The sequence below is a fragment of the Cydia amplana genome, chromosome 23 (assembly GCF_948474715.1).
Source record: "Cydia amplana chromosome 23, ilCydAmpl1.1, whole genome shotgun sequence".
NCBI classification, from domain to species: domain Eukaryota; kingdom Metazoa; phylum Arthropoda; class Insecta; order Lepidoptera; family Tortricidae; genus Cydia; species Cydia amplana.
The window spans coordinates 4,152,032-4,173,325 of NC_086091.1; the positions used below are offsets into that span (position 1 = coordinate 4,152,032).

Genomic DNA, 21,294 nt, shown 5'->3' on the forward strand with positions numbered 1-21,294 from the left:
GAAGATAAAGGTAAAGCCGCAAAGGCTAAATATTTTATTTTAAAATCAATAGATGAGAATATCTTACATTATGTTATTAATTGCTCAACTACAAAGGATATCTTTGATAAGTTAGATGTTGTCTTTAATTACAAAGTGGAAAAAGACAGCCACCTAAAGGTAATTGAATTCTACAACTATAAATTCAGCGGAGATATACTTCAGGATATTAGCAAACTTCAAAATATGTGTTTCGAACTACAGTCTACCACAAATAAAATAAATGATGACATGCTTATACAAAAGATTTTAACAATTTTACCAGCTAATTTAAATTTCTTTAGAACTGTATGGGAGGTAACTCCAAAATCTGATCAAACCATACATACTCTCATTGAACGTATTCAAAAAGAACTTAAGCTATTTGATAGTAGTCCTTCAGAAATACTTCCACAAACAGAAGAGGCCATGAAAAGTAATGAAAAGAAGTGCTTTAACTGTAATCAACCAGGTCATATTGCGAGATTCTGCTTTAATAAAAAGTGCACCATTTGCAATAAAAGTGGACACACTTCCAGTGAATGTTTTTCTACAAAAATATGCAGGAAATGTAATAGGAAGGGACACATTGAAAGGTTTTGCCGTACGTTCAGCCTGGTGAGTGAACAAATAAAACACACGACTAGTACTAGAGCTATAATTGATTCAGGTGCTTCTTCCCACATGTTTTACAATAATGATATCATAAATTCCACAGAAAATATAAATGTAGATATAAGATGTGCCAATGCAGAGAACCTCGTCGCTCAAGCAATAGGTACAGTCAACACAAATGGTTTTGAACTGGAAGATGTACTATATGTTCCTGCAATTTCTAGAAACCTGATATCTGTAAGTTCAATCACTGATCACGGTGCATCTGTACTCTTCGCTGGAAATAAGGTATCTGTAAAGAAACATAATAATATTATTCTTACTGGTTATAAAACTAGAAACGGTCTCTATGAAACAGAATTTTCTGCAAATATCGTTCGAGAGGTATTGTTCTCCGAGAATGTCGATATCTGGCATCGCCGGCTCGGTCACGTATCGGATGTGCCGCGTCTAGCTAAATTGGTAAACGGTATTAAAATTGGGGGGGCAAATCAAGAACATTTTTGCGAAATATGTGTCAAAGCGAAAATGACTAGAAAACCTTTCAAAAACAATAGAATTCAAGCTAAATTCCCTTTGGAAATAATTCATACGGATGTTTGCGGTCCAATAGAAACTCCCACTTGGGATAACAAAAAATATTTTATTACTTTCCTAGATGACTTTACACATTTTTGTGTCGTTTATTTAATTACTTTTAAAAGTGAAGCCTTTGACAAAATAAAACAGTTTGTGACTTTAGCGGAAAATCATTTCAATTCAAAAGTGAAAAAAATAAGATGCGATAATGGACGCGAATACTCGAACAATAATCTAATGTCTTGGTGCAACTCTAAAGGAATAATTCTAGATCTAACAATACCCTACACGCCGCAACTGAATGGAAAAGCGGAGAGACTGAATAGAACCCTGTTAGAAAGAACTAGAGCATTAATATTCGATGGCCGTGTTCCAAACTATCTATGGGGCGAAGCACTTACAACTGCCAGCTTCCTAATAAATAGAAGCCCCACCGAAGGTAAAGACAAAACTCCAGCTGAGATGTGGTTTGGCTTCAAACCAAATGTATCGCATATAAGAAGATTTGGTTCAACAGCCTATTATAAAATAAACTCAGGTGTACGAAAGTTAGAAGTTAGATGTAATAAAGGAATTCTGATTGGCTATATCAGAAATGGTTACAAAATATGGGTGGATGAAACGAAAACAATTGTAAGAGCCAGGGATGTAAGAATAAATGAAGACGAGCAAGGTATATATCTAAATGAAGAAAATGATGAAAGCATTAGAGGTCTTTGGAAGATATTCGAAGAGAATGAAGAGACGGTTAGGGAAGGCACAACACGAAATAAAGAAGTTAATAGACAGGAAGAAAATCAAGGTGGTAGAGTCAACAATAATGAAGGTCGAGAAGGTGAAATGTTAAGAAAAAGAATGAGTAGTAGAAATATGGAGAGTGTTCGAGAAGGCGATATTCATTTGAGAAGATTGAGTAGTGAAACAAGTGAAGACGAAACAAATGAAGACGAAATAAATGAAGGTGAAACAATTGAAGGTGAAACAATTGAAGGTGAAACAATTGAAGGTGGAACAATTGAAGGTGGAACAAATGAAGATGAAACAAATGAAGTAGAAACAAATGAATTCGAAACAAATGGCAATGAAACAAATAACAATGAAACAAATGAAGTTGAAATAAATGAAAGTGAAACAAACCGAGAAGTAGAAGAAGAAGAAAGTAATGAAGAATACTATGATGGAAATGAAGAACCTGTTGATACTGAACTAGTTGAAAATCGAGTTGAAAGTAATCGTAATCGAAATAATGATAGTGATAATAATGAAAATAGAAGAGTTCAGCCTGCCAGAGAACGTAGACTACCCGATAGATATAAAGATTATTTAATGAATTATGACATTGAAGCATCGATGTTGACCTACGAGGAGGCAATAGAATCAAAAGAAAAGGACAAATGGAAACAAGCTATAGAAGAAGAAATTAAATCACTTGAAGAAAATAAGACGTGGTCATTTGTGGATGAACAAGAAGCAAAAGGAAGGAAATTAGTTACTAGCAAGTGGATTTTTACTGTCAAGTCTGATGGTAGGTATAAAGCCAGACTAGTTGCAAGGGGCTTTCAACAAAAGTACAAAATAGATTATGATGAGACATATAGTCCGGTAGTACTACTTCTTTAAGAATTCTATTATCAATTGCGGCAGCGAAAGGTCTAAAGATGAAGCAGTTTGATGTGAAAACGGCCTTTTTACATGGAGACTTGAAGGAATGTATATATATGAAGGTGCCTAAAGGCTACAATGACAAAGAAGGCAAAGTATGCAAACTAAACAAGAGCTTGTATGGTTTAAAACAAGCTCCACTAATGTGGAATATCAAGTTTACAGAGTTCTTAACAAAGATGGGTTTTAAACAAATGAAACTTGATCAATGCATCTTTGTCATGGAAGGTGAAAGGAAAATTATCCTTGCAGTATATGTCGATGACGGATTAGTACTCGGAGAAAGAGAAGAAGATCTATTGCATATAATAGATACAATTCAAAAATCCTTCGAACTAAGAATTTTAGATGAAGTAACTAATTATATAGGTTTGGATATAAAGCAAGATAAGAAGGGGATTAAAATTTTTCAGAAGACATATAGTGAGAAAATCATTAAAAAATTTAATCTTGAAAATGCAAAAGAATGTAAATGCCCAACAATTATGATAGAAGAACATCCATCTGTTAAAGTTGATACAAAGTCTCATGAGCTTTACCGCGAGATGATAGGGTCATTGTTATATCTCTCGAATAAAACGCGACCAGACATTAGTTTTCACGTAGGTTATTGTTCGAGGCATCAAAATTCTCCAAATTTAAATGATTTTAACAATGCTAAAACAATTTTGCGATTCCTTAAAGGTTCAGCAGAAAAAGGGATTCACTTTAGTAAAGATGATAAAGTTCTCAGGGGTTATTGTGATTCGGATTTTGCGGGAGATCCAGACACTAGACGCAGCACTTCTGGTTTTGTGATTTGGCTGAATGGTGGACCAGTGGCATGGAGCTCAAGAAAACAATCAGTAGTCGCATTAAGCAGTACAGAAGCAGAATTTATAGCAGCAGCAGAATGTTGTAAGGAACTACTGTTCGTAAGGGATCTGATCTATGAGATAACCAAAGAAAAACTCGAAGTTGAGATGAGAGTGGATAATCAGTCTGCGATTTGGCTTATGAAGAAAGGAATCATGGGAAAAAGAAGCAAACATATAGACGTAAAATACTATTATCTAAAGGAGAAAATCGACGAGAATCAGATTACAGTAAAATACTGTCCAACTGGATCACAGCTGGCTGATATACTAACGAAAAGTTTACCAGCTGTAAAATTTGAAAAATGTCAACGAAGATTAGTGTTTTAGTGATAATGTGAGCTATTGAGTGTAGACAATGTAGTATAAGTGCGGGCTAAAGTGAACGTTAATAATTATTTCGAATAAATGTCGGGGTTTTTCTTTTATATTATATCGTAGTATGTAAGTTTTTTTTTTATAGGGTGTGTAAACTTTTATATTATAATACAGAAATATATACTTATTGAAAGAAAACTTGAGGATCAAGGATTCTAGAAACAAAGTGTATTCAAAATTGAGGGGGTGCTTAATAATGATTCACTTAAGGGGGTGTAAGTGTAGAAAGTGTAACTGAATCATTATTTAACCTCATCCACCAAAAAAGAAGAAGAGTAACATTCCCTTTAATAGGTACATTTTACATCGTTTCTGATAAATATCCTTGAGTTTTTTGTTTCTAAGTCTGTATTTTAATATTTTATAATTGGTATTAGAATTGTTATTAGGTATAGATTATTAGTGATGTTGAAGAGTTGAGTCGGTGAATAAAGGTTTTATTTTATATAATATGATTAGTATGGAAGAATCGAGTGGGAGTATAAAGGAAATATAGAAGAGGATTATTGTTGATGAGTCGAGCAGGAGAATAAAGGATTTATTAAAGAGTGGAAGAATAAAACGTTTATTATAGATAATTTGTGGTGACGTATCGAGTGGAGGAATATTTGAGTACTTATCTTGTTGAATGAGAATTTACTGTAATGTATTTGTTGAATGGGGATTACATGTATGTAATATGTGGGAAATATACAGGGTGATGTAATATGTTGGAAATATACAGGGTGATGTAATATGTTGGAAATATACAGGGTGATGTAATATGAGGGAAATATACAGGATGCGTTATGTTTTTTCTGGTTATTGTACTTATATGAAATTATTTATTGGAATATTGTCTTAACTAAAGAATAGCGCTGTAAATTAATGCTTCAAGCAGAGTCGATTGAGGGGGTGTGTTGGTATACTTGGTATGTAGAGGGTGTATATGCAATCGACACTGGCTTGACACATTTAATTTGAATACAGAAGCTCAAGTTTGAATGATGTTTAATTCAAACTTGAGAATGTCAATTACTCTACTTCCAAACGCCGTCATGTAATGTTGTGTTTATAAAGTTTATAAATTAAATAATAAATAATGTATTGACAAACTAAAGTGCCTTCCAGTATTTATAATAAACCTCCAAAGACCTCCTGCAACCAATTAAGACGGCCCACCAGCCGCATCCGCCGCAATACAGTCTAGCTTGGCCGGCACCTGATTGAAGACGGAATAAAAAAACATAGAAAATTCGTCGGCACATTCCTGTTCCGAAAGAGTCCGACCCTCCTTTACTAGCTTATAAGCAGAGCCTTTGATATTAGACATTCGGGTAATTGGACGTACGAGGAGGAGGCATTCAAGGAATTAGACATACGGGGATTGGACGTTCAGGTAATTAGACATACAGGGATCGGACGTTCAGGTAATTAGACATACGGGGATTGGTCGTTCAGGTAATTAGACATACAGGGATCGGACGTTCAGGTAATTAGACATACGGGGATTGGTCGTTCAAGGAATTGGACGCACGGGGACTGGACATATGGAAAATTGGACATTCGAGGCCAGAACCCTCGGCTCGCCACTCTACACGCGCCTAAGTCCGCGCGCCTGCGCGATGCGCCACCGGCCGTCGCTTGGCAACGGACAAGATCTGCCTAAGACGAAATCCCATATTTCTAATAATTCGTTGATTTGTTGTATATACCTAAATTGATGTAAATAACACTGTAAATATAATTGTAGATACTTTCGGCGACTTCTTTTGTACATAGCATTTTCCCCTACATACCTATCAACCACAAACTTATAGTGCCATGGTAAATACTACCTTAACTTGTTACAAATATAGTCTACGGTACAGCGCAATGTGTAGTAATTTTTTCACGGGCATGCATTGTTTCAAGCCGAGCAGAGACGAAATGTACATATATTGTCATCGCTTACACAGTGCAGGCGAACCGTCGTTCTAGGCTGGCCTTACTTATAGCGTTTCGTTTTTATTAGGGTTCCGCAGCCAAATGGCAAAAAACGGAACCCTTATAGATTCGTCATGTCTGTCTGTCTGTCCGTCTGTCCGTCCGTATGTCACAGTCACTTTTCTCCGAAACTATAAGGACTATACTGTTGACACTTGGTAAGTAGACGTATTCTGTGAACCGCATTAAGATTTTCACAAAAAAATAGAAAAAAAAAACAATTAATTTTTGGGGTTCCCCATACTTACTTAGAACTGAAACTCAAATTTTTTTTTTCATCAAACCCATACGTGTGGGGTATCTATGGATAGGTCTTCAAAAATGATATTGAGGTTTCTAATATCATTTTTTTCTAAACTGAATAGTTTGCGCGAGAGACACTTCCAAAGTGGTAAAATGTGTCCCCCTCCCCCTGTAACTTCTAAAATAACAGAATGATAAAACTAAAAAAAATATATGATGTACATTACATGTAAACTTCCACCGAAAATTGGTTTGAACGAGATCTAGTAAGTAGTTTTTTTTTTAATACGTCATAAATCGCCTAAATACGGAACCCTTCATGGGCGAGTCTGACTCGCACTTGGCCGCTTTTTTTTATCTGGCTGACTTTATACTGGTTTTTGCCTGAGTCAAACACTTGCTGCACTTGGCGAATAACATACTCGTACCAGCCGTGGAAGAGCCGAATGTATCCGAATGGGACGCAATCTCGTTGCGTTTCATAAAGATGCAGGTTGAGTGAATAAAATGGTGTGACAGGATTCGGAAATTGGAAAAGTTTTCTTGAGACTTTTTCCTTTATTGCATTTACATTCGTATTTTTATTTTTGAAGTTTCGGACGGAGATGTTTTATGCGCGAAGTTGATAAGGGATAACAAAACCAACTTATTCTATAGGGTCCATCCACTTTATTTCTTTAATAAAAGTAATTTGTAATTATTTTAAATAAAAACCTTATGCAGTATGTTATTCGCCTCCATTTGCATTTCATCCTTGATTATCAAATGTCGTCGTATCGTGTTTTCATACTTCAAATGTACCCGTGTGACCTTTAAAATATTTTTTACCAATAAAGAATAAAATCAGATGATAAAACTTTCAACTCCATGTTCACCACCTCTGCATGGGGTTGAATTTATTACAAGACAACATGTAATAAATTTAACTTCTCTCTTATCACTACATAGTATAAAACAAAGTCGCTTCCCGCTGTCTGTCTGTCCCTATGTATGCTTAGATCTTTAAAACTACGCAACGGATTTAGATTTTTAAATAAATAGAGTGATTCAAGAGGAAGGTTTATGTATAATTTGTTAACCCGTGTGAAGCCGGGGCGGGCCGCTAGTTTATTTAAATAAATAAATATTATAGGACATTATTACACAAATTGACTAATCCCCACGGTAAGCTCAAGAAAGCTTGTGTTGTGGGTACTCAGACAACGATATATATAATATACAAATACTTAAATACATAGAAAACAACCATGACTCAGGAACAAATATCTGTGCTCATCGCACAAATAAATGCCCTTACTGGGATTCGAACCCAGGACCGCGGCTTCACAGGCAGGGTCACTACCCACTAGGCCAGACCGGTCGTATTTTATTTTATACTCTTTTATTTATTTTATCAAGGAAACAGACAGATGCACTGGTGGCCACGACACCGCAACCGCAAGTGATGCAGCTGCATTTGACATCAGGACGTCACTTTATGCTAGTAGATTGTTTAGTCTCTAACTTTAGATATCTCAAAGAGGATTGTATTCAGTGTCTCAGTTAGCAAGACGTCGAAACTGTCAATATTCGAAGCGAGCATGCGCCTGTTAGGCTCGGTTGAGTTATTGACAGGTAGAATCAACGGGTAGAAGTTATTAAAGGGGCCCACTGATTAACAGTCCGCCGGACAATATCGGCCTGTCAGTTGGAACAAAAAGTTGACAGCTCCGAACAACTGACCGGCCGATATCGGCGGACTGGTAATCTGTGGGCCCCTTAAGAGTCGCTAGCATGCTCGGCCGAATTTCACCTTCCCATACAAACGGCGTTTGGTTCTCATTTTAAAACTACGTATTGGATTGTAATGAAACTTTGCACATACAATGACATGGGGTATATCTAGTTCTGTAATAATAGTTTATATAGCTCCAGTTTATAAAACAAACGAACTAGAGCACAAACAAGTTTTGTATGAAAATGAAAAACTTAAATTCGCTGTATTTTTTTAACTACTTATGGTATCTGAAGCTACATAAACTCTGGTCCCGATTCGGATTTGGAACTTGATATCTATCACCAATATATGTCAGCGTTTGTGTCAAAAGTGACGTTTTTGTTTGAATAAACTTCACTTTTGACATATCTTAATATTTGACGTATCTTAAAGTTCGAATATGGCTGTCTGTTTGTATAGGAAAGTGAAATTCGGCCGAGCTTGACGGGGACTCTTAAATACGGTTCTTATTGTTATTTATTAAAGATACTTATTTCCTTTGTTACAGGACGTGATACACACAATAAGCGCCCCACACGGGCAGGTGCAGAGGATCGTCGTGTTCAAGAAAAATGGCGTCCAGGCCATGGTTGAATATCCTTTTCAATAGAATATACACCTTGTAATAAACATGGGTGGGTCGGAATTAGCTTGGCGACCACTTTACGGCAACAATTTTGGCGTACAAAATAAGTCAAACGTAACGTTTCTTCAAAGAAAAAAAGGTCAGTTTTGACACTGAAATATCGAATCCATGTCGTATCTATACTCGCCGCAGGAATTCAAGACCAAAAAAACTACGACAGATACGTCACTGTCAATGTCACTTATGTCACTGTCGAGTAAACATTTCAGGTTTCGCCAACCTTTTTTTAAAATGCTTATTTATATTCGATTCATCACTATTGATAAATAAGGTTTTTTCCTCAAAAATTTGGCACAATCTTTTGTCGCCGAGTCTTCTTAATTTTTTATAGGCGTAATATTTGACGTATCTTAAAGTTCGAATCGGGCAGAAGGTTGTTCCGTCGATTGGATTCCATTTTTACCACATTTTCGAAGATAATAAATCCTCCCACCCGAAACAAAATTTTATTGGCGATTTCTTTATATTTCACAGGGATTCTAAAAAAATATCTCATCTGGCGATCTTTCCGATAAATTCGCATTTAATAGTCAAACATAAAAAACAAATAAAGAATTCATATAAACAATGAAATTATAAATATTATGAAAACACTTAAGCGTCACTCCCTATTAATAAGATCGTAAATTAGAGTATATTTTTACGAGATCGTAAACATTACTAGTCGCACGCGCACGCTGATTTAGATTAGGGTGGGAAAATGATGTATCAATACATATCGATATAGTTATTTACGATACAAGTGCGTAAAAGAGGAAATTCGAAACGAGTGGCGATAAATTAAAACACGACCGAAGGGAGTGTTTTAAATCGACACGAGTTGCGAATTCCCTATTCGCACGTGTATCGTACAAGGTTTTACAGTACATATGCCCCTTTAAATATTTGACATAGCAACGAAAAGTGCTTATTTACGCACTAGTACGGGAACGTTTATGATTATAACACTTTGAGTTTTTGTTGCCTGCTGGCTTCACTAGTCCTGGACCTGAGGTACCTACAGTCAGCATCAGAAGTTGCTAAGCGGGCCAGGTGTTCAAAATTATCTTGACACGCTCTTATTCTCTTAACAATAAAGTTCGTCAAGATCATTTTGAACACCTGGCCCGCTTAGCAACTTCTGCTGCTGACTGTACCTATTCATATTGAAAGGAATATCAATAAAAGGGGTAGATTTAATTGTCTCAAACTCTGAAAGAGTTCTTTACAATTTCGTTATTTATTCTTTATGCTCTAATCCTCCACCATCTTTTTAATTAAGTTACAAAACTTTTTTAATTTGGTGTATGCCATTATTGCAAAATCAAAATAATAGAGCTTAGACCGTTCGAGCAACTCAAAATGCTTAAAAATAATTTTATCTGATTAAGCTTCGAATAATTGTATGAAATCATTGCAAAACTTAATTGGACATACAAAGTTTCTCTACAGATTATAGATGACAACCGTTTTAGAATGTTTTCAACGAAACATCGTACAATGGAACAAGTCGATAAGATCGTAAATCTATCGACGCAGCAACGTCACTAACGGATATAGTCGATAAAGGTGTAAAACTTTTAACGCCTCAGTCTAACGAGCGCTCGCCTTGGGCTATTTTAACTTTAAATAGAACGCTATTGTCCAGCGTCCCAAGAAAGGTTAATAAACAAAACAATTTCCCAAAAAAGTCAGGTTTTCTCTAACTATGTCTCCCTTTTGTACATTTATGGATAAGGAATCGTATAAAAAATTGTTTTGGAAATCTTCGCATTTTTAAAAAATACATTCTGTTTTTATTAGGTACGCGCACATAACAGCCCAAAAACCGAATTAAATCCTACATCCAAAAACAACAAAAGAAATAAGTCCTACTTTACTCAAGACTCCTAAGTAGTTTCCATTCTAAACTTCCTCCGTACCGTTTAAAATCAGAAGGTATCAACTACATATCTATTTCGTAATACTTAGAACCTTGTCTCTTTAAAAGGATCGCATCACCGGTTCCAATCTATGTAACGATGTTAGATGCTCCTTTCAGACAGAATGTGTGCGATATGTGTCTATGTGTGGGTTAACAGGGTATGTGGAGTATTCGTTGGATACAGATACAAAGGTAATAATATAGTATGTGTAGTATGCTAACAGGGTAACAAATGAAACAAATTGAAATGCATAATGATGTTGGCACCAGGGATGTTGCGCATGCGCGGATGTCAAGATTAGGTACTTAGAAAACGTCAAATATTACATTTTTAGTATTTTTTTATTAAAAAAAACGAAACGTTTAGTTTTTGAGCAAGAATATAGGCATATGAATACAGTAACTTCGCCGACTTTTCTGGATCTAGACGATTTCGTTATAGGTAATGACGAAATTACATAGCACTTACGCCGCCGCTAAGACGTTCCTGTACCGACTTGTTCGACATCCGCATCCGCATAAGCTCCGCATCGATTTTATGCGGATGCGGATGCAGATGCGGATGTTGAAAATAATGCGGAATTTCCGCGGTTGCGGATGCGGATGCGGATGTTCGCAACATCCCTGGTTGGCACCTCACAAGTTGAACTACTGCTTTGCCCATGAATTAAGTCGGCTTGTGTAGGTACGCTAAGGTTTTCTTCTGTTTCTTCTTCTTCTCTTTTATCCCTATTCGGGGTCGGCCCCCCTAATACATTGTCGCCATAGTTGGCGGTTTTGCGTCGTTTCTGGGTTTATTCCCAACGTCTTCATATCGTTGGCAACGGTTCTGATCCAGGTGGCGGGAGGGCGTCCTCTGCCTCGTCCACCCTCTTCGATGGCCATTACTTTACGGGTCAAAGGTTTCTTAAATAAAGATAAATTTAAATCAAATTAGATAACAATTAATGGTAGGTATTTTACATGCCAATGGCCAGTTTTATTCCCTAAATCTAATACCTTTAAACGAGAAATTCTTGTTTATATATATAAAACAAGCCTTCAAAGAACTTGATAGAGAAAAAAAATGGATACCTAGACTAAAATCACAATCACGATACACAAAAAATAGAGATGACATATTAGAACACGCGACGAAATTCTATGCGGATCTATATGCAAAAACTGACACCCAAAATTCACCAGATATAACAATATCAATAGAGTGCAACGAAAACCAAAGTGACGAAGTAGAGCTGTTTGATGAAACGGAAATTAGAAAAGCTCTAGAAACCTTAAAATCCAGGAAAAGCCCCGGAAATGACGGTATTACAAATGACATTCTAAAAGCTGTCGCACCTATTCTGCTTTCTCATCTTGCACATCTTTTTAACCTGATTTTAACTCAAAGAGTGGTCCCTCGGCAATGGACAGAGTCAGACATTATAATACTCTACAAAAAAGGAGACCCGGCCGACATTTCCAACTACCGACCAATAAGCCTTATGTCGAGTATTTACAAATTATTCGCATCATGTCTACAGAGAAGGCTTTCTTCTACAATCGAAAAATATATACCCATAGAGCAAGCGGGCTTTCGAAAAGGATTCTCTACAATGGATCACATCCAAGTCATTGAACAGCTTATAGAGAAACATATAGAATTTAATAGCATCATGTACATAGCTTTCATTGATTTTCAGAAAGCTTTTGACACTATATCCCACGAAGCCATTTGGAAAGCACTGTCAGAATACAACATTCATAATACATACATAGATATTCTAAAATACGTATATAACAACTCTACAAGTAAAATTAAACTCGAAAACACAGGTAAAAAAATAAGGATAGAAAGAGGAGTAAGACAGGGGGACCCGTTATCACCGACTCTATTCATTGCCGTCTTACATAACATCACCAAATCGCTTAACTGGAGAAATAAAGGCATCAAAATCGACGGGAAAAACTTAAACCATCTCTGCTTTGCAGATGATATCGCAATATTTTCGAACAAGTCGGAAGAAATACAGGATATGATGCAATCACTACAAACGACGAGCAAATGTATCGGCCTCGAAATGAATATCAATAAAACCAAAATAATGACTAACGGAAGAAGAGACAAAATATACATCGATACAGAAGAAATAGAATATGTAGAGAGCTATATATATTTAGGCAAGGAAATCTCATTCGATAAGAACAGAGGAGTTAAAGAACTGGACAGAAGAATAACAAAAACATGGAGCAAATTTTGGAGCCTGAAAGAGGTCCTAAAAAGTAATCTTCCAATAAGCCTAAAGAAAAAAGTTCTAGACTCTAGTTTGTTGCCGTGCTTGACCTACGGCTGTCAGACTTGGACCTACACCAAAGACATAAGACACAAGATTCAAACTTGCCAAAGAGCCCAAGAAAGAAGCATACTAAACTTAAAAAGACTAGACAGAGTGAGGAACACAAAAATAAGAGAGAGAACGAGAGTCATCGACGCATTAGAACACTGTCTGAAAATGAAATGGCAATGGGCAGGCCATATAGCTAGGATGAGCGACGAAAAATGGACCAAACGTGTGACGCTTTGGAAAGGGCCACAAGGGAAAAGAAAATCTGGAAGACCAACCACAAGATGGGTTGATGACGTCACCGACACCATACCGCACAAATGGCAAGAGGTAGCGCAGGACCGCTCAGAATGGCGGAGGCTGGGGGAGGCCTTTACTCGCAAAGAGGTCCACCAATCATAAACATATACCTATAGTAATTAAGTTTTTTTTATTTTTTATTATAATATCAATAATTAGGTATGTTAACTATATTATTATTATTTTTTAAGTATTTTTGTGTGGAATTAAAGGCTTTTTTATTTTATTTTATTTATATATTTCGGGGATCTCGGAAACGGCTCTAACGATTTCGATGAATTTTGCTATATGGGAGTTTTTGGGGGCGAAAAATCGATCTAGCTAGGTCTTATCTCTGGGAAAACGCGCATTTTCGAGTTTTTTTATGTTTTCCGAGCGAAGCTCGGTCACCCAATTATTTTTCTACTACCGAAAGTTTATGTTTTCAAATTATACGGTCTTCAACTGTTTAGTTAGACTATATTGTATTGTCAGTCAGTATCTAATTACCTACACGGAACTGTTGTATGAAAATTATAGAAACGAGAGCTAAGCATAAGTAAAGGCTTTTTAGGCCCTAAATAATTGACCTAAAAATAATTCATATTAAGAAGACTAGGCACGGAATGTTAGCGGAGCGGAGCCTAAAAATAAGCTTAGGCCCACTTGCTGCATTCCACTAACCCGGGGTTAACCCGGCTTCTAAGCGCCTCGTCGCGTATGGTCCGCCCTTAACCGCTTTAGAACCGGAATTGGTAACTGTGCACACCACTGGCACAAATGGGGTTGGAGTGCCTCTCCTGCATGCGAGTGTGGACACCCAGACCAGACCATTGAACACATAGTGCTGGAATGTCCCCTCACAAGATACACGGGCCATGTGAATGACTTCAATACCCTGGCTGAAGAAGCGGCTGCTTACCTGAGTAGGGCGAAATTTTAATTTTAAGTTAGGTAAGTTCTGTATCCAGTGACATGTAACCAAGCCATACGATAAATAAATAACCGGTTAAACCTGGATTTACCACGGATACCAGTACAATTTGGCACTGAGTTAACGGTTTAACCGCTTAACCCCGGGTTAATGGAATGGTATAGGTGGGCCTTAATATCCCAATCGAATTATTGTGATTATTGTGACTACTACATTTTATAACAGCCCATCGAATACATATAAAAATATTCACCCATCTATATCTATATAATAACAAACTCTATTACCTTAATAATAAAGCCGCATATCGTTTGATCGAGCAATATTCCCAGGCAATATCGTAAACAAACGACGCGTGAGTCACAGCGGTTAAAAATAAACAAAACAGATCCATGCAAATGTACGTTACTGTTGCTATCGCTTGCCTAGTAAAAAGTTAGAACGGACCAGCATAAATTTAATTTAGGCCCATACTGGCTCGTACCAATGAGTTTTTCGGAACTTATGTACGAAATATCATTTGATATTTACCAGTCGCTTTTCGGTGAAGGAAAACATCGTGAGGAAACCGGACTAATCCCAATACGGGCCTAGTTTACCCTCTGGGTTGGAAGGTCAGATGGCAGTCGCTTTCGTAAAAACTAGTGCCCACTCCAATTACTGGGATTAGTTGCCAAGCGGACCCCAGGCTCCCATGAGCCGTGGCAAAATGCCGGGACAACGCGAGGAAGATGATGAGGCCTTGAGCTCTTACCAAATCATCTAATTTATATTTATGTAGCTGTAATTTAAAGAAAAAGATCCATACTCAAAAAAAAATATATTTAAATAAATGACCTTTATTTTTCAATAAAAAGTAACAAATTTATAAAATAATTGTAACTTCTTAAAGCTGTGTCCTAGGATAGCAGTGCCGTCGTATAGCGGTCGTCTCCATACAAAATACTACTCCATCCATATTTAGCCGTATTATTTTGTACGGAGACGGCCGCTATATGACGGCACCGCTATCCTAGGAAAACAGAGCTTTAGGGTGAATCAACTTTTTCTTTTCACTCGTTGCCATGGTTACGTTCCCCTGGGTCACTCTTTAAAACCTGATTATTAGGCATTTAAATTCTCCAAACACGCTTTTTTGTGAAACTTATTTAAACCCTTTCCATAGAGGGTTACCAAGTGTGTCAGAAGAAGGTGGTGGACAATGTATTCTAACAAACTATGCTACTATTGTCTCTTGGCTGACCGGACAGAATAACAACAAGAAATAGTTATTATTTAATCGTATGGCATGCATGATTAGGCAATCAGAGTACAGCTTTGAGGTTGTTAAGCCAGGTAACTACTTCGGGTGTCAGCGCATCCAGGTCATCCGTAAGAAATAGTTGATCCACCCTTTAGTGGATAGGATCATTAGGAGCCTTTTGCCTAAATTACGTCCAATTGAAAACTGAAACTACACAACATTAGAGGTCACGTTATGTTGGTTAGCCAGATCAGCCATCGGAATACGCGGCGGATTACAAACAGAAATAAACAAACGCGAGTCTCGGCCGATTTATCGCAACAGGCGGCGGAAAACGCGGGACGCGCGCCGCCGGCCGCCCGTTGCACCACTTGCACCGCAGCGAAAAGGTGACATTCGGATGACAACTACTGCATTAAATAAAACAATTACAAAAAAAAAACAACGGGTTGCTCTCAGGGAGTGCCGGCAGAAGTGAAAACTCAATGACTAGTGCAAAATGCACTATGTATAATTGAGGTTAACGCCATCTAGCGTTAGCGTTAATTACTTGAAACCCCTAAGCACATCACTGTTAGTACTCGAGTTATATTAATACCAGTTAGAGCGAAACTCACTAGATGGCATTTAAATCAATAAAGAAAAAAGTTTTTCATGTAATGTCTTTGAGTTTTTCTTTATTGATTTAAATGTCATCTAAATGAGTGGCCATCTAAATCTTACGGTCACGTAATCGTCTTACGCTGTCTCGAGTTTAACATTTTTTCCCACCTCAAAAAGTGCACAGCGCCGATAAAGAAGTTTTCACTTCAAAAATGCTGTAGTTAATATTGTCTTCGGTTACCGCGATAGTTACTCATGAAATAAAACTATTAAAACGTATTATATCGCGTATATTGAATTTATACTACATCCCGACGTTTCGAACCCTTTACAGCGTTCGTGGTCAACGGGTGACTGAACCAATTTTGCATGTATAACTGGCCTTAAAATGTATAATAATGTATGATGGTTCATTATTTTGTAAGTGGGTAGATTTGCACAGCGTAGTTTTTCCTCAGTCACCCGTTGACCGCGAACGCTGTAAAGGGTTCGAAACGTCGGGATGTAGTATATATATTCAATATACGCGATATAATCCGTTTTTACTTGTTCCATGTGTTTTCGTCCGAATGAAAACGTATTTGGTTTTCGTTACACAGTACTATCAAAATAATGACTTCTCTTTGCACAGACAATAGTTGGTACGTTTCGGTGTGACTGGCATCCTCCAAATGAAGGTCGTGCCGTGAACCCGTCTGACCGAAAGACACGCGCTTTTAGACTACCATCGCGATACGCACAATTTAACTTGAAATATCTCACCATTATGCAATACGTTTCATTTTTTTATCAAACATTTTAAATGTAAAACTAACTTCTATTGATATATCGCGCGAGACCTGAGGCCCCTTCCCCTACTAGATGGTGTTCTCAAATTACGGCACCTAGGTATGCAATTAAAAGTAATTAAAACTGCATGAGGCCATGCGCTTGGGGGGAACAGAACCCTATGGAGGAATCTTATCTTAATGTTATCTTATTTTATTGAGGGACCGACTGAAGAAGATTGATATATCAGTCCGTTAGGCTATAAAATTCTTTGTTTATAAACTGCGAGTTTTCCAACCGCAGTTAGTCTTTTTTCCATCTGTTTGTGCCATTTAATTTTCAGCTTCATCTACTTCGTCCCAAAGTCGATTTTTGTATGTGATTCTTGATCAAACTTCACGCTTGTTTGAGTTATTTATCACGCTGTCTCAGTAGAATTCTAAATATTAATGTTTGTTTAGATAACTAATGCAATCGGAATGTTAAAGCGAATTTAGTGTTACGATCACTGCCAATAACATATAAATTTATGGTAATGTACGGTTGAGAGTCACGATTTGCGATTTAGTGTAATCGAACTAGGACAACAAAATCTCTAGAACAGTCCTGAAATTTAGTATGTACTGTCGGTGTCCCGACTTACGAGGGGCGTTCAAAATATTCTCGGTATTGATATCTTACGACCTCTTCTAAAATTTCTTTCGTTACTGGCCGCTAAGGTTTATTCATTGACATTAAAAAAAAGTATAATTCGAACCGAGATGGTCTTTTGTTTTTCTGCAATTGCTGAACAAACATGAACATCATGTGCGAATTGACAATGTTAACTAAATTAGAACATCGATGCGTGATAAAATTCTTGACAAAACAGGGTAAAAATCAAAAAACCATAAAAGAGGAAATGGATTGTGTTTACCGTGAGTCTGCTCCTTCTTTATCTACCATTCAAAAGTGGTCAAGCGAGTTTAAACGCGGAAGGGAGAGTATTGAAGATGACCCTAGACCTGGCCGGCCTGTAGTAGCTACTTCACAAGAAAATATTGATAAAGTGGAAAAACTTATATTGGAAGATGGTCGAGTGAAGGTAAAATCTATAGCACAAGTAACCAATCTCTCTATTGGTACCGTACATGATATTATACATGACCATCTTAATATGTCAAAAGTAAGTGCAAGATGGGTTCCGCGAATGCTGACTCGGCTTCAAAAAGACATGCGTGTAGCTTGTTGTTCCGATTTTATTGACCTGTGCGGTGAAAATCCTGATGAGGTGCTGCAAAGAATAGTTACTGGAGATGAAACCTGGGTTCATCATTATGACCCAGAGGGTAAACAAGAGTCCATGCAGTGGCACATTAAGGGTTCAGCTCATCCCAAGAAGTTCAAGGTCATCCCTTCAGCTGGCAAGGTCATGGCCACGATATTTTGGGATTGTGAAGGAGTATTACTAATCGATTATAAAGAAAAAGGTGTAAATATCACAGGACAGTACTACGCTAACATTCTACGTCAATTAAAGGATGTAATTAAAGAAAAGAGGCGAAGAAAGTTAACCAAAGGTATTCTGCTTCTGCATGACAACGCCCCCGTCCATACTGCTCATATTGCCAAGGCAGCTATTGTTGAATGTGGGTTTAAAACTGTTACTCACCCACCGTATAGTCCGGACTTAGCCCTCAGCGACTTCTTTTTGCTCCCCAATCTTAAAAAGGATCTGCGTGGAAATAAATTTTCTGACGATGAAGCATTGAAGGCGGCAGTGGAGGAGCATTTTTACACGAAAGATAAAAAATATTTTTACGAGGGATTAAAAAAAATAATTGATCGATCTTTTAAGTGTATGAACATAGGGGGGGAGTATATTGAAAAATAAAAATATCAAACTTTTCGTACTTGTTTGTTTTCATTCTCATACCGAGAATATTTTGAATACCCCTCGTAAGTTCCCACTTCGCCATACTTATTGTACTTATAGAAAAGTGGATACTTATGTTAGGGCATATATGTTAACGAAAGGTCCTGTTTTTATGTCCAGACCATTTGATGTTTGAAGACCTTTAGAAAACCCCGCCATCTTGTAAAATATGCTTAGTTTCGACCTTTAGAAATTCGCCTCCTTGAATGGACTGGTGCAGTGAATAAAGTTCACCTGATAAGCAGTAAAATCGTCATTTACCACCGGCCACCCCCGTAACCAATCAAACCTTTCCTAATTAGAAGTTCACAGTTACCAGTTGAAGGCATATTTTCTAATTAGGAAAGATTTGATTGGTTAGGACTTCTGGGCATCGCTTAGGCCTGCTTAGGCATTCTTAAAGCTAGCGAACTATAATACATACACTGCTTATAACCCTTTTCCTTTGAGTTTGCTGTTTCGATTCTTTAGGTCAAAATTTTACAGTTTTTTACTTTTCGCGATGGAAATAACCCACTTCCACATTTCACAATATATTTTTCACTGAAAACTCTAATTAATCGCCACTCAAAATTCAAATTATAATTTTATATATTCTCACCTACATTAATCTTAAGGCCGATTCCGCTGTAAAAATGAGATATGTTTTCATTTTATTTTGAGACCTTGAGTCCGCTGCACCGATCAGCGCCAGCCATTAACGCTGATTGGTCCTCACGTAATGCAATCAGGAGTCGTCTCATTAGGCTTCTCGCTCGTACTTATTGTTGCGCGTGAGATGCCTGATGACATACTCAAGGTCGTATAATAAGGTATCATCATTTGCTTGCCCATTTCCCATCACTTGGAGTAAGCGCAGCATGTCTTTTTTCCTCCATACCTCTCCTTCGTTCGTCATCTCGACATTTAACCTGCTTGCTTTCATGATCATCTCTCACGCAGCCTAACTTTTCCTTGATTTTCCATTCCTCTTACATTCATTCCAAATAGCTTTCGCGTCACCTAACTTTCATCCCTCCGCATCACAAGCCCCTACTACGGGCCGTACCACGCTAAGTGATTTGAATCTTGGTTTTTCAAAATAAGATCAAAACCTTATCAAATCTTAAAGAACAGAATCAAACTAAGATGCTGTTGAAGGTCATCACCTAAACTACATGCTAACATTGCTAACAATCTTTGTAGCCTTACACGCACACACCCACTCATACACACACACACCCGCACACTCACTCAATTTTTTCATTCCTTTTTGTCTCTTTTTTCCTTTTTCTTTGAATTTATTTACGAATTACGATTCCGGCTACCACATTACAGGCATAGCCACTGGCCACTGGACAATATATATTGTTAATTAGGTTTTTTCTTTTAAATAAAATATTATTCTTATTCTTATTCTAGAATTGGCCTCATGCTTTATGATGGATCGCGTTGATTGAAACAGCAAATTTATATTCCGCGCTGTGTGAAGTGACGCCGTATAATAATATAATAAAATATCGTTATTTGCCGGGTGGAGAGTGATGCCTCATTCCCAATTTATATCGTTGGATGCTAATTTTATTGAAGTGTTTTAAATTAAATTTTTAGATTCTTGCCAACTTTTTATAAAGTATTTTTATCGTTGGTTTTTATCGTGTTTTAATTTATTGAAAATATAAATAACTACAGTTTCTTTATCCTTGTTTAAAGTGTTTTACGTTTATTTTTCATTTCGTTTTCTTATTTTTAAGCGTGAGTACTGAAAGAGTACTGAGTTAACACTCAAACTCAAACTCTTAAGAGCAAGTACTTGAAATAAGTCGTTATTTGATATATGTATATAGTATAGGTGTTTATTGTCATCGTAATATTTGGTATATTTTTATGGAATCAGCAGTTAAAATAATTAATGATCGACTTGGCGGGGGCACTACCGTGCCCCCAGATATAAATAGTTATACATTTAACCAGTAGAAAATATTAGCTTCATTTTTGTTATATTATATTACTGGCTATTCCTCTACTAGCACATTACTAGCTATATATGCTTTATAAATCGTTTCTTAAGAACTGTTCTTGAAGTATCCAATTATTAAAACCACCATCTTTCTTTTTGCATAAAAAAAAACTCATCTCGCCTTTGTGAACATTTTATTCTTCCATAATATTCTGTAATATTATAGCTTTATGCGCCATAATTCTAGCAAATTGATAACAAAAGCTTTTCTCAATATCTATAATCGAATAGCTATTCTAGTTATCCGCTCGACGGATATCCGTTTTGTCGAAATACTGATAATATACGAAGATATTGGAGCCATCTGTTGTCCGTCTTAAACTCATTTGGAGCTAAATCCCTGTCAAGCGTGCGCGGTGACGGACCACACATGGTTCAGGATTTTTAGGAGGCTAATTCGAACTTGGCTGGCGCGATGTACTAACATTATTTTGGCCACCACGCAATTTTGGTGGGTCCTGCGCGGACTTACGGCAGTTTTAGATTCAGACTAAAATGTTAACATCTAGAAAATATTATTAATTTGTTCACATTCGTCCGTGCGTTTCGCTAAAACAAAGACATATATACCTACAAACAAAGGCGAGCGAAATGCTAATGATAACAAAAT

General features: G+C 37.0%; 1 protein-coding gene across 1 annotated transcript in view; it reads left to right on the top strand.

Annotated features, from left to right (window-relative positions):
- The window catches only part of LOC134658851 (heterogeneous nuclear ribonucleoprotein L-like), a 475,097-nt gene extending 466,374 nt beyond the window's left edge, over nt 1-8,723 (top strand). The window contains exon 3 of the mRNA XM_063514522.1: nt 8,579-8,723. Within this exon, the coding sequence (XP_063370592.1) occupies nt 8,579-8,680 (102 nt within the window). The 3' untranslated portion in view covers nt 8,681-8,723. The remainder of the gene's footprint in view (nt 1-8,578) is intronic.
- The last annotated feature ends 12,571 nt before the right edge of the window (nt 8,724-21,294 follow it).